Below are 16,150 nucleotides of genomic sequence, written 5' to 3'. Positions count from 1 at the left end.
TAATCAAATCATTTGAGAATCACAAATAGTTTGATCTGAAAGTGCAAACTGTAAGGCCCCGAGCCCGGGAACCCTACTTAGCGTTGGATTTTACTCATAAACTCAGTTTATTACAGCGGAAGTCTATACAAATCGCAGCGGAAAATTTAAACCTTTTATATAACAACCTTATTCTCTAACTATTCTTCAATATGGATAGCCCCAAAAACGTTTAAAGGAAAAAGGGGGCTAGAACTCACCTGTAGTCGATTCCTTTCCGAATTAATAGTAATCCCTTTCTTCAACTGAGCTCGACTAACTGTTAATAACGTACATGTATTAATCCTCTATAATTCCTTATTATTCATTTTTAAGTTAACGGGGTTAACTTTCAAGTTAACCGAACCGACATATAACCTTCTGAAACTGATCTTAATAATTTAATTTACTTAATCCTTATTTATTATCATTATATATATATATATATATATATATATATATATATATATATATTGTTCTTATTTCATTATTAGTTCCCACTCTTAACATATTTATAAGTTAACGTCCTTAAGCGAGTTCGGGTCTTGTCGAGTCCATGCTCAATTCCATTAATAATTTTATTTCTTTAACGAGTAGGTTCTTGCGTTTGGTTCACATTCAACTCATATTCCTTTGTTCGAGGCAGGGTACGTTCTAAACGAGTCGGGCTTCGGGTTCGAGTTTCGTTTAAGTCTTCACATCCATATTATTCTTTATTATTATATTTATTAATATTAGGATTATTATTAAAGTTTTATTATTATATTATTATTATTATTAGAGTTAAATGCCATTTTAGTACACGTGGTTTGTCTAATTATGCTACTTTAGTACCGTTTGCGAATTTATTGCAAATGGCGACCTCACATTTCTAAAATTTGCAATTTTAGCACTTTTTTCTAACTCCGTCTATTTTGTTCGTTAAGTCAGAGGCAAATTAGTAAATTCAATTATTTTATTTATTTTCTCTTTTGAGTTAAGTGTCATTTTCATACCTGTGGTTTGTTCAATTATGCAACTTTAGTACATTTTCTTAATTTATTACAACTCGATACTTTGATTAGTTTTGGGTAGATAGACAAACCAAAAGAGACATTACATATTACAATTAAAAGGTAACTAAAATACATAATAGAAGATGAAAAACAACCATGAAATATATAACATATTTTTTAGCCTTTTGTTCTTGATTGCAATTTACTTCTAGTAGCTCAAGATCCGAGTTCATTTTAGCCATTTTCTTGCATTTTCTTTATGTGCATTGATTTTTTTTTTCAAAAGTTCGGGTATGATAACAGTAGCTCTTTAACACATCGGATGATCAAGTCAAATAACAATCACACAACTTCACACTTCTTAGTATAACATCAATTGAACTTGTAGATGAACAATTGATGAATCACATGGGCAAAACACTATATCGTAATTCATTGAACTTGAGATGAACAATGGTTAGGGTTTGAAGGATCAATGAGCGTGGGAGGGGAGGGGGGATTGATCTATTCATTTAGGGTTAGAGATGATCTTTTAATTGTAATATGTAATGTCTCCCTTAGTTTACCTATATATCCAAAACTAATCAAAGTATTTAGTTGCAAAAAAGTTAAAAAAAGATACAAAAGTTGCGTAATTGAACAAATCATATGTATGAAAATGACAGTTAGCTAAAAAGAGAAAATAAATAAAATAATCAAAATTACTAATTTGCCCCTGACTTAACGGACAAAATAGACGGGGTTAGAAAAAAGTACTAAAATTACTAGTTTTAGAAAAGTGAGGTAGCCATTTGCAACAAATTCAAAATTGGTACTAAAGCTGCGTAATTGGACAAACCACGGATACTAAAATGGCACTTAACTCTTATTATTATTATTATTATTATTATTATTATTATATACAAGTACCCCCAAACCAAATCCATTCAACCTAACTTTCTTCTTCCTTCTTTCTTCCTGTTTCTTACTCACCGTCACCACCACTCCGCCGCCGCCACCCACTCCCCGGCCACCTGCAACCACAGCAGCCCCCCCCCCCCCTCTGTCGCTTCAGTTTCCGGCCTACCTTAATAACCACGCCGTCGCCGCCGCTCCAGAACGTCGGCCTCACCACCGCGGTTACGAATCCCGGCAAGTCGCACAGAGAACGAGAATCCACAGTTTCGCATAGAGGGTTTCGCATGAGGTTTCGCATGAGATTCAAATCGGTAAGTTCGCACGAGATTGTGTCGCTTCGCACAACATTTCGCACGAGATGCGAAGTTCCTATTTCGCATCACCGGTTTCGCATCAGGTTTCATTTTGGGTCTGCAACTCGAGCCATTCGTGCTCGACATGAAGGACAGGGAGCAGGTCGCACCTCGGGGCTATTTCTGGTCTGCCGGTCAATTTGGTGTTGGCCATTTGTGACTACACGAAAGGCACGGAATGGGTTGAGGGTTCATTTCGGGTCCGAGCCTCAATCTTGCAGATCCGGTTCGGGTTCTCAATCTTGGCCAAACTTTTGGGATTCGGGTCTCGTTGGAGACCCGTTTGCATCTTATTGTTATTTGTTATATTTAAGTTTTCTTGCCAAACCTCATTACCATTATTATTTATTGTTATCTGATTCGATTGAAACTCGTCTAAATCGGGTTCATGGTGTCGGTTTCATAAGCTTGTTTCGGTTTCAAACTTCCAAAGTTCATTCATTGATTATTAGATCTAAAAGAAATGAAAACAAGATGAGAACGAACATAAACGATTATGATATACTCATATCTTACGGATTTGTTTAGATCTGGTTTGTTTGAAGCTTTAAACGAATCTTTTAAATCTTGGATTGAATGTTGTATATAGGGGTTTGTGTGTATGGGGGTGTGTGTAGGATGATTGGAGAAATGATGATGAGGATAATGATAAGATTTAGGGTTTGGGGGTTTAAATAGACTAAGCCCAAAAACTTTTAGGCCCAAATCACTCTTAAGTCCATTAAACCTCCTTAATATTATCCATACTTCTATATATTATTTAATTAATTTAATTGACGCTACACGATACGATAACTGAAATAAACCCATAATATTTTATTTTCTTGTTATAGAAACGAGAACGTTACACAAACCGCGACTCTCAGATATCCAAGATAATCTGTTTTTCATTAATTTCCTTAACACAGGGGGAGCGACCAGTACACATTGTCTAACAAAATATAGTTGTGTTGATCCATCGCTACTTTTTATTTCCTTTTCTCCACCGATCACGGTCCTTCATTTTACACAAAATAATGCAAGTTTTGTTTCCAAAAATGAAAAATTACAAGCGTAGTCCAAACATTTATAAGTGCCGTCTCCAAGAATCGTTAAAACTTTTGGGTCGAAGACGAAAAATTTTTTAGGCCTTAACTAAAGGGCTTTTTTTTATTGGCTTTAAACAATTAAAATTTTAAATTGGATTACTTAGTTATGATTTGGGTTGTGCAAAAAATATTTATAAGTTGAGTAATTACATTTAAACATTAAAAATATATTTTCTTCATAAAATATATAAAATTTTCAGACCTAGCGGGGTGTCGGGTTAGCCCTAAAAGTTGGTGCATGTTTAAACACTTGTAAACAGGTTGATTAGCCACTAGCAAGTCCAGGTTTTTTATTTTCGAATGTCACCTCCTTTTGAGACCATTACCCCTAGGTTGCGTCATGTGTCATGTAGACTCGGGCATAAAACCCGATTATGGACCCGACGCAGAATCAGCTACCAGACCTGCATGTACAAACCGAGTTCTGGTTAGTAAATCGAATCATACCCGGGATCGGTTCCACCTGTACCATGTCAAAACCCGGAAGTAGCTCAACCAAAAACTGATAACAAGCCAACCAAACCGGTCAAAATTCGACCGTACATGAAACCGGTTCAATACCTAAAATCAGGTTTTAGAAAAACCCGACTTACGCACCTCTGACTTTATTCGTTTTCCATAATTAAAGAACCGAAGATAATGCTACAATGATTCCACTTATTGGATCTCAAAAACCTTTAGCCATTTAAATTAGTCATGAATTATACACAAGTACACAACTCTAATTCAAAATTCTACTACTATATATGATATCTATAATATATATAAATGAAAACTTTAAAAACTCTTTGATTGTTCCTTATTTTTTCTCAACCACCAGATTGCTTTATTTGTAAATGATGGTTTCCCGTGCATTTGACCCGAATTTACGAGTATGGGTCTCACCAAACCTAGATAGCCCTTAAACGGGTTATAACATCTCATTAAATTAAATTAATCATACCAAATATTTGATGTGAAAATACTATAAAATAAGGATATACTAAAAATTAATATATGATTTTTTTGAAAAAGGATATTATTTATAATTAAAAAACAATTTTATTGTAAAAAAATAAGCGGGTCTTGTGTCTCACCAAACGCAGATAACTTTTAAACCGGATTATAACATCTTATTTATTTGTGAAATACTTTTATCATCAAATTCTAAGTATATTATTAATTTCCTTACAATTAAGTAAATTAGAATTCAAAAAAATATATAAATATAAAAACGAATAATGTAAAACAATCTCCCTAATAAGAGGATAAAAACTAGTTGGTTTCTATATTTTCCTAAAAGCACATATATCTATTTTCTTTCTTATCTTCAAGATTTAAAACTATACACCTTTTGCGTAATTAAAGAATTGAAGAAAATCTTCATTTCTCTCTCTAAAATTTAAATATTTTGCTATGGTGAATCTTCATCTCTAAATTATATCACATATCTTAAATTTAAAGATTGTACTTTAAAACATTTTGTTTTATAGCTTAAGCATCTCGAATCGAAAGACGAATGTATCTCGTTATGGTGAATTTAACTCGTAGCTCATTTAAAAGATTCGTTAACCGTTTAAAAGAAAAGGTTAGGCACCCTGGCCCAGTTAAAATTGAGACCTAAATATATGACACAAATGGAAAAAGTTATGGCCCTCCTGTGGTCGACTCTAAACCAAACTAGCAGAATAATTAGTTAAATATTTTAAATAAAAAAACTACTCACGAAATTTCAAGAGGCACCGGGCACGGTTGAAGAAAAAGTATTTTCGAAGCACATAAATCATAATATGCCATTATGTTTGGGATTGACTTTTAAAACAACTTATTAACTTATTGGTTTGTTTAAAGACATTTTGAAAAATCAAGATTTGTATCTTTAGAAAACAACTTTTTAATTATTTCAAAAAGCTAAAATAAGAAAGATTTTTATGAATGTCAAACATTTTTTTAACTTATTGCTTTTTGAAAAAAACCAATAAGCCAATAAGTTGCTTTCAAAGTCAATCCCAAACAAGTATATTAAAAGTATATCCAAATAGCAGACGATAAACATTCTTGATCATATAAACGTTGATAACGTTGTACCTGTTTTACATATTTATTTTATTTTATTTTATTTTTTAACTGTATCATGGATATTCTGTATATATAGTTAAACAATGCAACAAGCTTATCAAATTTATATGGTCATCCTTTTAAAAAAATACAATGCCTGGCGTCTCATATAGATATTATGATGTGACAATTTACCAAATAAAAAATTAGACGTCAACACCGTTAATAAGTACTATGAGACTTCTACATTATTATAACGTAGCGATACAAGCAAATTTCCGAAAAACCATACACAAGGGACGAAAATTTTATTCCATATTATCACAAAATACAGTTGTGTTGATATCATCGTTACTTTTTATTTTTATTTTTTTCTCGTCCACCGTTCTAGGTCTTTTATTTTACACAAAATAATGCATGTTTGGTTTCCAAAAACGAAAAATTACAAATGTAGTCCAAACATTTATACGTTAACATTACAGGTTTAGCCCCAATCGTCCTGAATGTTTATGTTCGAACATCACCTCCTATGAGACCAGTTTCCAAGGGGTTGTGCCATATAGACTTGGGCATAAATCCCGGGTCCAGACCCGACCCAGTTCCACCTCTACCCGGTCAAAACCCGGATTTAACTCAGCCAAAAAAACTGATAAAAACTCAGCCAACCCAGTCAAAACCCAACCATACATGGAACCGGTTCCTATATGGCGCAGTTCTTGACCAAACTTGAAACCGTTTTCCTAACCGAAACTGCTTTAAAAAAAACCGATTTGTGCACCTCTAGTGTAACGTGTAACGCAATTCGTCTTCACATAATTTTCACAAACATCTACTAAAATATGCACAGCTTATAAAAAATGAAAACCATCCACATTTACAAAGATAACATTTTTCACAATCTCTTGTTCCTATATTTTTGTGTTACTATTTAAAACTTAAAATACAATGAATTTGGATTGAACAATTATATACTTTTATGCTACAGATTTACATAAAAACAAAACATCAAAATAATAAAGTACAATATAGACATTATACGGTATCACGTATGTGTATGGGGCGTCTCAGGTTGCTCATTAAAACTACCTATCTACTCGGGCTTAACGGTCATATGCAAACGTGAACCATCGGGCAGTCCCAATGGTGGATCTTTACATGAACAATTATCAACATCAAATAACTCCCATTCTTTAATACAACACCTATCCAAAGCCGAAATTAATCTATCCTTATCAATTTCCTTCGGGTACTCCCCGTCTCGACTCACCAAAACCGCACCCGTGTAAGATTGGCCCGCAACACGAGCAGCACCACTATAATGAAACAAACCCCAACTAAAATCCTCACTAACATCAACAATCGTCCAATACTCATTTGACACGACCCCATTATCCAAAACACTAAAATAAAATGTGCCGACTACTTCCCCTCTTTTAACCCTATACTTTCTTCTCCTCCAAACAAGCTTATCATCTAATGTTTTCACTTGAAAAACGGGCTCGTACCAAAACGACCCACGTGCCTTTCCCCTATAGAAAAGTTGGTATTGACACGGGAACTGATCGTATGCCGGGTTTTGGCCTGCGACAACCCGCCAACTCCAATCAAGATTCCCAAGCCAACCAATAAAGAGATCCTCAGCTGTTTCATGTGATAATATATTGTCACGGAAGCTAACCATTGGTGGAACATATGGTTTTTCAGGTATCTTAGCATCTAAATCGAGACAATTGTGTTTTTGCAAAACACAAAGGGAAAATTGTTCAAGAATCGGGCTTTCATACGATGCAATACATTTATAGTTGCATACTTGATCAACCGGACTACATTGATTCAAGCATTGCAGAGCTTTTCTACAGTTTGGATCTAGAAGACAGTTTAAAACCTGTGGTCCACAGTTCTTTATCATGCAATTCAGGGTTGAAAAGCCTTGAGCTCTCAAGTTTTTCAAAACCGAAACTGGTTTTATGTAAGCATTGATAATGATTAATATACAGAATCTTATATCATCAGAGTTATGTCTTATCCATGCTTCAGATACGGTTTCTGCTAGCTCAATAGTCTCCTTTGCTTTCTTGTTAAATTGGCTAAATATGCTACTCTTTTGTTCTACTTGAACCAATGATCCTCCTAATTTGTTTTCTAACTGTGGTGATGAATCAAAGCAGATTATATTTGGGATGTTTTGACTGTAGGTTTGAATCCATCCAACTGATTCTGGTTTTGTTACTGAAACAATTAGCAAAATGTTTGCAGTTGATAATACCTTTTGAATACTTTCAACATTTGGATTCGATTTGGGGATATTGTCTGTGAATACCTGCATCTCGTATTTGTCATCAATCCATTTCAATCTCTCTGCCTGAAATCAAACCTAAATTCAGACTAAACAGTTATGAAATTACAAATGCGAGAAGTTCGTTTATGTTGGTTCATTTAATAAAGGAACGAGCATGAACACAAACACAGGCTATGTTCGTTCAATTGTGTTCGTGAAAGTTCGATAATGTTTTCATATACGTCCGCTTATGTTTGTTTATAAAGGATTTTAATGTATTTAATGACTTTTCTAATCTTATCATATCGATTTAAGCAAAATTATTAACTATAAGAATATATATATATATATATATATATATATATGAGTATTAGAGCATTCACAACAGGTCCTCTATATTTATGTGAGTGGGTTCTCTATATTGTATGGAGTGGTTGTGAGCATATAAGTTTTTAAGGGGGAATTACGTATATCCCCCTATTAACATGACCAATTACATATATACCCAACTCATAACCTTTAATTACATATATTCCCATTTTATATAAAATTACCAAGTTACCCTTTCTTATACAAACCTCTTCCATCCCTTCCGACTGTTGGAACTCAACTCAGCCGCTGCCATTCCTCCAAGCCACCACGGTGGCGACGAATCATCCTCCATAGGATGAAATTGTTGAATTCCTAGTCGATAGAATCCATAGAAGTTCCATCTGATCCATTGATATCAAGTTGGAGTACTAGGTGAAGAATTCCAGTCGGAATTGGTTAGGGTTTAGGAGAGATGACAGACTTCCATTCATGTAGAAGTCGTGGTCGAATGCTTTGAAAAATCACCGATTTGGTTCGATTTGGTGTTTCTGGAGGCAGCGATTTACGAAGATTTGGTTTGAGTGAGTTTTGGTGTGATTTGGTACAACAATTATTTGTTGGAAATTTTCCGATTTACACATGAGTCCTATTAGTTCAATTGAGGTTTGAAGGTTTGATTTTGTTTCTTCCACGCCACTATATGATTTTGAGTCAAATTAGTGGTCATGGGTTGTTTTGCTAATTTGCAGGGCATTTTTCATGTGTTTATGTTCACTTATAGGTGTACTTAATATAATTTTTGCAATGAATGAAATTGGGTTTTTGAAGCAGCAAACAAACATCTGTTCATTAGTAAGTTTATTGTGAGTTTGAAGCTTTGAACCCCAACAGGCAACTCTGTTCCATACATTAACTTTTTAACTTTGTGAAAAGGAAGAACTAGTTAAGAAATGAATATACATATGTAATTTATAGTTTTAGTAACATAAAGGGTAAATTTGTCATTTTATAAGCAAAAAATAATTAAATGTGTAAATATGAAATATTTTATGTTAGGGGTATATGTAATTAAGAGTTTAAGAGGGATATATATGTAGTTAATCTAGTTAGTAGGGGGGATATATGTAATTGCAGCATTTTTAATGTTTCTGAAAGTGGTTGCCAGAGTGGAGAAGAGAGAAAAGGTAATGATAAAACTTAAAAGTATAAAACATATTCTTTAATTGAAGATGAGAGAGAAAAGATAGTGTTTATTAATTATAGAAACAGAGATAGCGATAGAGAAGCCACGGGGAATGCTCTTATATGATTAATTTATATGTAAAATTAACATATGAATATGAATGTTTGAAAAACACCAACACAAACTTGGTAGTCAGAGTGAGCCGTTAACGGTGACCATTCTCTGTTAGCCAAATCAAATAAAGCATTGTTTATGTTCATTTGTGTTCACAATCAAGGCATTCCGTTCTATTAGGTGTTTGTGAACCGCTCATTTGTTAGATAAAAGCTTAACAAACGAACATGAATAAGACCTTGTTAGGTTTGGTTTACAACCCTACCTACACTTAGTTTCAATCAGAGCCTGAACTGATTCACAACATTAATGTCACTCGCTTAATTGTTTATTCAAACTGATATTACAAAACAAAAGGCCCTAGCATGATTGAATGAAGCATCATGATAAATTAGTAAATTACAAATGTGTAAATTTATCGGCCCATAAGAATCAAAACTTTGTTTTTAGTAGGATTGGGTTTGCTATCCAAAAGGGGGTTGTGGCGCAGCTTGTTGCCCGCTTACCTGCCACTTCATTGTAAATCGTTTGGTTGTTTTTTTTTTTGAAATATAAGTGTCTTGTTATTTCCCAAAAAAAAAAATTGTGTAAATCCTATATCTGATCAGTGCTTGAACTGATTTGCATAACCAATGCTACTCGCCTGCTTATTGAATTTTCAAACTGACATTACAAAACAAAACGCCCTAGCACGATCGAATGACTTATCGTGACGAAATTACAAATGTGTGAATCCTATATCTAATCAGAGCTTGAATTGATTCATATTACTAATGTTACTGGCATAATTGTTGAATTTCAAATTTATACTACGAAACAAAGCCCTAGCTAATCACTATTAATTACAATTCCTAAAATAACCTAAACAAAAACTACCGGTACATTGAAAACGTAAAGAGATAAGATAACAAACTTACAGTGTGAAGCATAACATCAAGCCAGGAAGCCGAGTTGAGAGGACTGACAGCGCCTTCTCCGACGACGACGACAATTCTGACGTCACTAACGAAATCACGAGGCTCCGTTGAGCATAAATCTGGATTGGATGAAACGGCGTCGTTCGTCTGTAGAGCTGAAGATGCGGTTCGTAATGTGAGTTTGTGGCGGAGATAGGGTGGTGACGTGGTGGAGGTCTTCCGGTGGAGGTTGACGGAGAACGGCGGGTGGTGGCGGTTGAGAAGGAGGTGATGAGGAAGTGGTGATGGAGTTAAGAGGCTCATGAGGAATGGAATGGAGTGTGAAGAGAAGAAATGTGGAATGTGATAGAAGGGAGTGGAAGTGGGGGAAGCCTCAAAAGGTGTGTGTTTGTTTTTAATATTGCGGGTTACTTCTTACATAGAACTAGTATGATTTCCGGCGCGTTGTGTTGGGTTGATGTTATTGACAGTCATACTCGTACAACTTATCAAATCTTGCAGCGCGTCTGTGAGTCGAGGTGAATTCATCGGTGCCTGGTTACGAAACCAGTAATAAACCCTCCAAAAGAAACTTTGTTAACACAAAAATACAACAAATTACATAAAAAAAAACACGCGCTGCATTACGAACCAATGACATTTCGGTTGGTATCTTGTTACAGTGCCAAAAGTAAAGCGAACCATAAATTCGTCCACACCCAAATACAACAATTTAACATATTTAAAATATATAAAAAAAGTGGTGAACAAAAAAAACAAGTGCTTTACAGTTGCGAACTGATACGACGCGTTGCGTTTGTGAACTAATGCGAATTCAATCAGAATCAGCATTGTTGGCACTAAATCATATACAGAAAACCATGTATTGTGGTGGTGAACCGACACGAGTTCGGTTGGCATCAGGTTACGACACCGAAATAAAGCAATAAATTAACTCGTCCACACTCATAATACAACAAATTAACATATTTACATAAAAAGGACTATAGCGAAAACAAAAAATATACGCGCGCTGTGGCCATGACCTGACATGAATTCGTCCAGAATTGATAGACAAAACAAAAAACCTCACAGGGAAAAAGACCTTAGATTGCGACAGAGAGCTCGCGCGAATTCGGCCAGAATCATTTGACGGTATCAATGGTAAAAAAAGACCCTTATTTTACGATGGCGAACCGATGCAAATTTTAAAACGAAAAACAAATTAAAAGAAAATAACTAAAGGCGACCAACCACGTGAGGCCACGTGGACCAATCACATGGTTGCGTCGCCAAACTTCTTAATTATTATATATAGTGATTTACCCGCGCATTGCAGCGGCGAGTCAACGCGAATTCAGTCGCTATTAGCTATGTTCGTTACGGTACTAGAACTAAAACAAAGTGAAAACAAAAAAATAAAAAATTGAGGTGAGCTAATGGGCTAGCGTTGGTTGGTCCCGGGTGACAGTGACGAGTCAACGCTAATACAGTCAGTATTAGGTACGTTCGTTACGGTACTCGAATTAAAACAAAATGAAAACAAAAAATAAAATAAAAATTTGAGGTGGGTCAATGGGGTGACGTCGGTCGGTCCCAAATATCGAGGCAATGACTCTACGACTCTCGTATAACATATTATAAATTTTTTGTTAACATGTTTAAAACAATGTTTATTCGGTTGGTAAACCGGGACATTGGTAAAACCTGATCGGCAGTGGCGAGTCAACTCGTATTCGGGCGTTGGGGTGATGGTAAAAATCCGAGTGTTCCGGTGGTGGATCAACGCGAATTTTGTCGATTTCGTTTACATTTGTTACGGTACCGTAACTAAAATGAAGTTCAGTAAAACCCGAGTGCGGGTAAAACCCGAGCGTTATCGGTACTAGACATTGCGCGGTGAGTCGATAAAATCCAAGCATTGTCAGTCCCGGGCGAGAATCAAAGCAAAGCACAAAAAAAAGGAAAAAAAAGAGGACAAAATGGCTGGACGAATGTGGTGCCGCCACTTGGCCCAATTAGGGTCTTATGGAATCGGTCGGTTTGTGTAAAACAAAAAAGTCAGTAAAACCAAGTCGTTGGTAACGTTGTCGATCCTGCGCATAGTGGCAGTAAGTCGATACGAATAACCGTTTGGTTATCAAATTAAAACAACAAAAAAAACCAGAAAAAAAAAGTTACTTGGCCCACTCACGCGTTGCCAGGTGAACCAATCACCTTGTTACGGCGCCAAATTTCAACTTTACTATATATAGATAATAGGCTGACTAAACCTTGCACTATTTAAGGAATAGATCGTTTGTTATTTAACACATATAGACTGTTAAAATAAACTAGTGGTGGTATATGAACTGTGGTAGTGGGTGATGGTGGATAGTGGTGTTTTAAAAGGACGAAGTATAATAGGGATCGGGGATGACCACGGTCACTGCCGTTTTTTCGCATAGTATGGTAAATTTAAGTGATTTTGTTCGAAATTTTTTTTAGGCATTGAGCACGGTCACCCGTAAAGTATTGGGCATGTGACTTTGGTCACCGCTGTGACTAAACCCAAGCTTCGTCACGGTTGTTTAACGCTCTGCAAATCTAAGAAGATCTTAAAAGTGGGTGGACCAGGTTTGCACCAAGAAGAGTTCGCGTAGATGTTTTTTAATGAAACATCTTCGAAAAAACAAACAGTTTGTAGATAACAATGTCTGCGCGTGGTTTGCACGACGCAGACAGTGCAGACCTTTTTTAGAAAAACAAACAATACCGAAGTGTAGTATGAACATGACCAACTTGTTTTGAGTTACAAGAGTTGTAGCTCCGGCTCTAGCTCGTTTTTTGAGTTGTCTTTTCAAGTTTGAGATTAATTCGGACTCAAATTGTTTGTTATTAATTAATTAATGTAAACATATTTTTAATTATTTTTATATATTTCGAGAAAAAACTTAAATGAGTTTAAGCTTTGCTCAAGCTCATGTGCAATATCTACGAGCCAAGACTCGGCTCGAGCTCAATCGTGAAATTAATACATATAGGTTCAAAAAAACTTAAAAATGCGCAAGGTTACTAAAGCTCGATAAGCCTAAACGATCTTCTCATGATATTTCTTATCACATTATATATATTACAATTCTGGGGGTCGGTGGTGCAACACAGTTGTACTTTATGCATCAAGTTTTGTGCAACGAACTACAAAAAATGGCTTCTCAGTTCTCACTTCTTCGATACGTGTTCTCAAACTCCACTAACTATACTACACATGTGGTCATCTTCCATGCTAGATTCCTTCGATATCATATATTGTCTCAGATTTTCGTCCTTCCCCAGGTGTGTTAACATTTGAAAATGTGTTTCATTATTTTGGGTTTGTGTGGATTTTCGTCCTTTGTGCCCGTGCTTTCCTTTCCATAACACACTATCATTTCCATGAAAGGAACATATATTCATATCCATAAAAGAAATGCCTGTCTATTGATAAGCACTTGTGTACTTCCACAAGCATTCATGTTTTGGACAGGTATAAGATACCATGACCTCCCTAATGCCTACGTCATGACTTACTCGCATCCTTCATACACCTTTAACATATAAGAGACACGTTGATGGTTGGGTAAAAGTTAGTTAGTTTTATATATTAATTAGTTATATTTAGGTTAATAAACGAATGAATATTGGTACTTCAAGCGTTGTTTACGTGTTTCAGGACATTGGAGGTAATGGAGCTTAACGAGGATATTTACGGACTTGGAACGGAGATCAAGAAGTGAAAGATTGGAAGTGCACGCATCACGAGGCATTCAAGAAAAGAAAAAAAATAAAATCTGAAGTTTTACATCTTCGCGATACGCGAAGATGCAAAGAAGGGCAACTTCGCGATACGCGAAGTTACATAATGGCGGCTGCGACTATTTTGTCCTTCGCGATATGCGAAGAAGCATAATTGGACATCTTCGCGATACGCGAAGATGCTTATGTCGGCCAAAAATTTAGTTTTTCCCTATATAAACCCCTTAACCTCCCCATTCGGTTATCATCGAATTCCAGAGGCAAAAAAGGCTGCTTAGGACGATCTTCCATCATTCCAAGGCTTCCGGTTCATCTCGGGTTTGCATGTTCATCCAAGATAAGTGTATTGACGTTATGATCATGTTCGGCTAAGTTCTTTGTTCATTCTAGGCTAGGGTTTTGTGTAATTCTTCTTAAGACCAGATTTGCTATGCTTAAAGTTATGAACTTGATTTGAGTTGTTGCTTTTATCTTGTTTAATTGATTGCTTGATTGTTTAAACAATTTATATTTGCGATTATCGATTAGTGCATCACTTGTTTGGTTTCGTTCATCAACACTTAGGGTTAGGCTCTTGTGTCATTGAACTTATAATCATCGGTTCATGTTACTTAATTAGTTGTCATAAAACATAAATTGGTAATTGTGTAGATCGAGTTCAATTGTGTCAACGATTCGGTTAGGGTATCGTTTGTCATCACAATCAAACTACTAGGTCTAGTAATTACTGCGCAATCAAGATAAGTGAATCTGGGATTAAGTTGATTAACACATTACCTGAACCTAGAATGAATGTTTTATTAATATTATTTGCAAAGTTTTTAAGTAATAATTAAGTTTTAATTAATCTTTTTTAAAAACTGCTTGACATCGTCTGTCCAACTTAGTTTAATAATTAAATAAGTAGTATTAAAATTAGCACTTTCCTTGAGTCCATGAGGAGACAACCTTACTTACACGTGCTTATTATAGGTATTTAAGTCTTAATTAAATTTTTTTTGAGTACACCACGACAGCCTACGTCAAAATGGCGCCGTTGCCGGGGACTCAACGCGCTTAGTGCTAGTTTAGTTTAAATTAGGAATTTAATTTAGTTTAGTTTAATATAGTTTAATTTCTTTTCTTCGTTGATTTTACGCGGGGTGTGCTTGTGTGAAGTGTGCAGTTAATCTTTCAGGTTGATGCATACGAGGTTTGCTCGAGACAAGGAGGTGTTGCAGTTTGATCCCGAGATTGAGAAAGCCGCAAGAAGAAACCGAGCAAAACAAAGAAGGGGTGAAACTTCAAGACCGAAAGAAGAAGACACGGACCATCAAGAGGATAACCCCTACCCGGTTCCACCTGTGTTTCAACCTGAAGACCTTAACCCACTGCACAATCGAGAACAGCCCATTCCACAAAATATCCCTTAAAACCTTCCACAAAACCCACCACTCAATGACTTACCACCAAACCCACCACTTCACCAACACAATCACCGAAACCAAAACTGTCGAGCTCAGAGACAGTACAACATGAGAGATGATCGTTCTATACGGTCTGAGCCGCCAAACAATTGGGTCGAGTTCGAGTACAATCGGCAAAGAGTATTTGATGAGTTTGAGGATGAAGAGGAGATGGAGGACAATCGGGGGGGGGTCCGTATTATAGAAGACTACAGCAACAACCCCCTCCCGTTCAACAACCGAGAAATCGCCAAGCCCAAAGAAGACAAGAGATTCCCCACAGTTTCCTGAGTATGAATTTGACGATGGAGTCCCGAGGGCATTCGTTCCACCGCCCATTCGGGAGGTTCAAAGCCACTTCATTCCACAAGCGGTCACGAACCTACTCCCCGTTGTAATCCCGGTCTGAGAAAGAAGAACTTTTTCAGTAAGGCAAAGTAACTTGACCGGGATGCCTACTTTTCATGGAAAAGCATCTGAAGAGCCATACTTGCACTTAAGCGAGTTTAATGCAGTTTGTGCCACCATCTTGAGTCAAGGGTTCACTGCTGATGAAGTCAAGCTAGTTGTGTTTCAGTTTAGCCTTAAAGATCTAGCGAAGCAGTGGTTCTTATCTTTACCATCAGTAAGTATCTATATGTGGCAAGATCTGGCCCAGCAATTCTTAGACGAGTACTATACACCTCAAAAAACTTCCGAGGCCCGAACTTCCATCAGAAATTTTCAGCAAAGTTCGGGTGAGACTTTTCATGAAGCATTT

General features: G+C 36.1%; 1 protein-coding gene across 1 annotated transcript; it reads right to left on the bottom strand.

Annotated features, from left to right (window-relative positions):
- Positions 1-6,322: 6,322 nt before the first annotated feature.
- On the bottom strand, positions 6,323-10,495 carry LOC143596459 (uncharacterized). Its single transcript, XM_077075230.1, has 2 exons — positions 10,193-10,495; positions 6,323-7,750 (listed from the first exon to the last, which is right to left on the bottom strand). Exons 1-2 carry the CDS (start codon positions 10,493-10,495, stop codon positions 6,479-6,481), a joined length of 1,575 nt encoding a protein of 524 aa, XP_076931345.1. The 3' UTR covers positions 6,323-6,478.
- Positions 10,496-16,150: the final 5,655 nt, after the last annotated feature.

Source organism: Bidens hawaiensis, unplaced genomic scaffold (genome assembly GCF_021521415.1).
Source record: "Bidens hawaiensis isolate Kalapana, Puna unplaced genomic scaffold, B.hawaiensis_p1.1 tig00046487_1, whole genome shotgun sequence".
NCBI classification, from domain to species: Eukaryota; Viridiplantae; Streptophyta; class Magnoliopsida; order Asterales; family Asteraceae; genus Bidens; species Bidens hawaiensis.
This window is presented reverse-complemented; position numbering and strand designations above follow the sequence as displayed.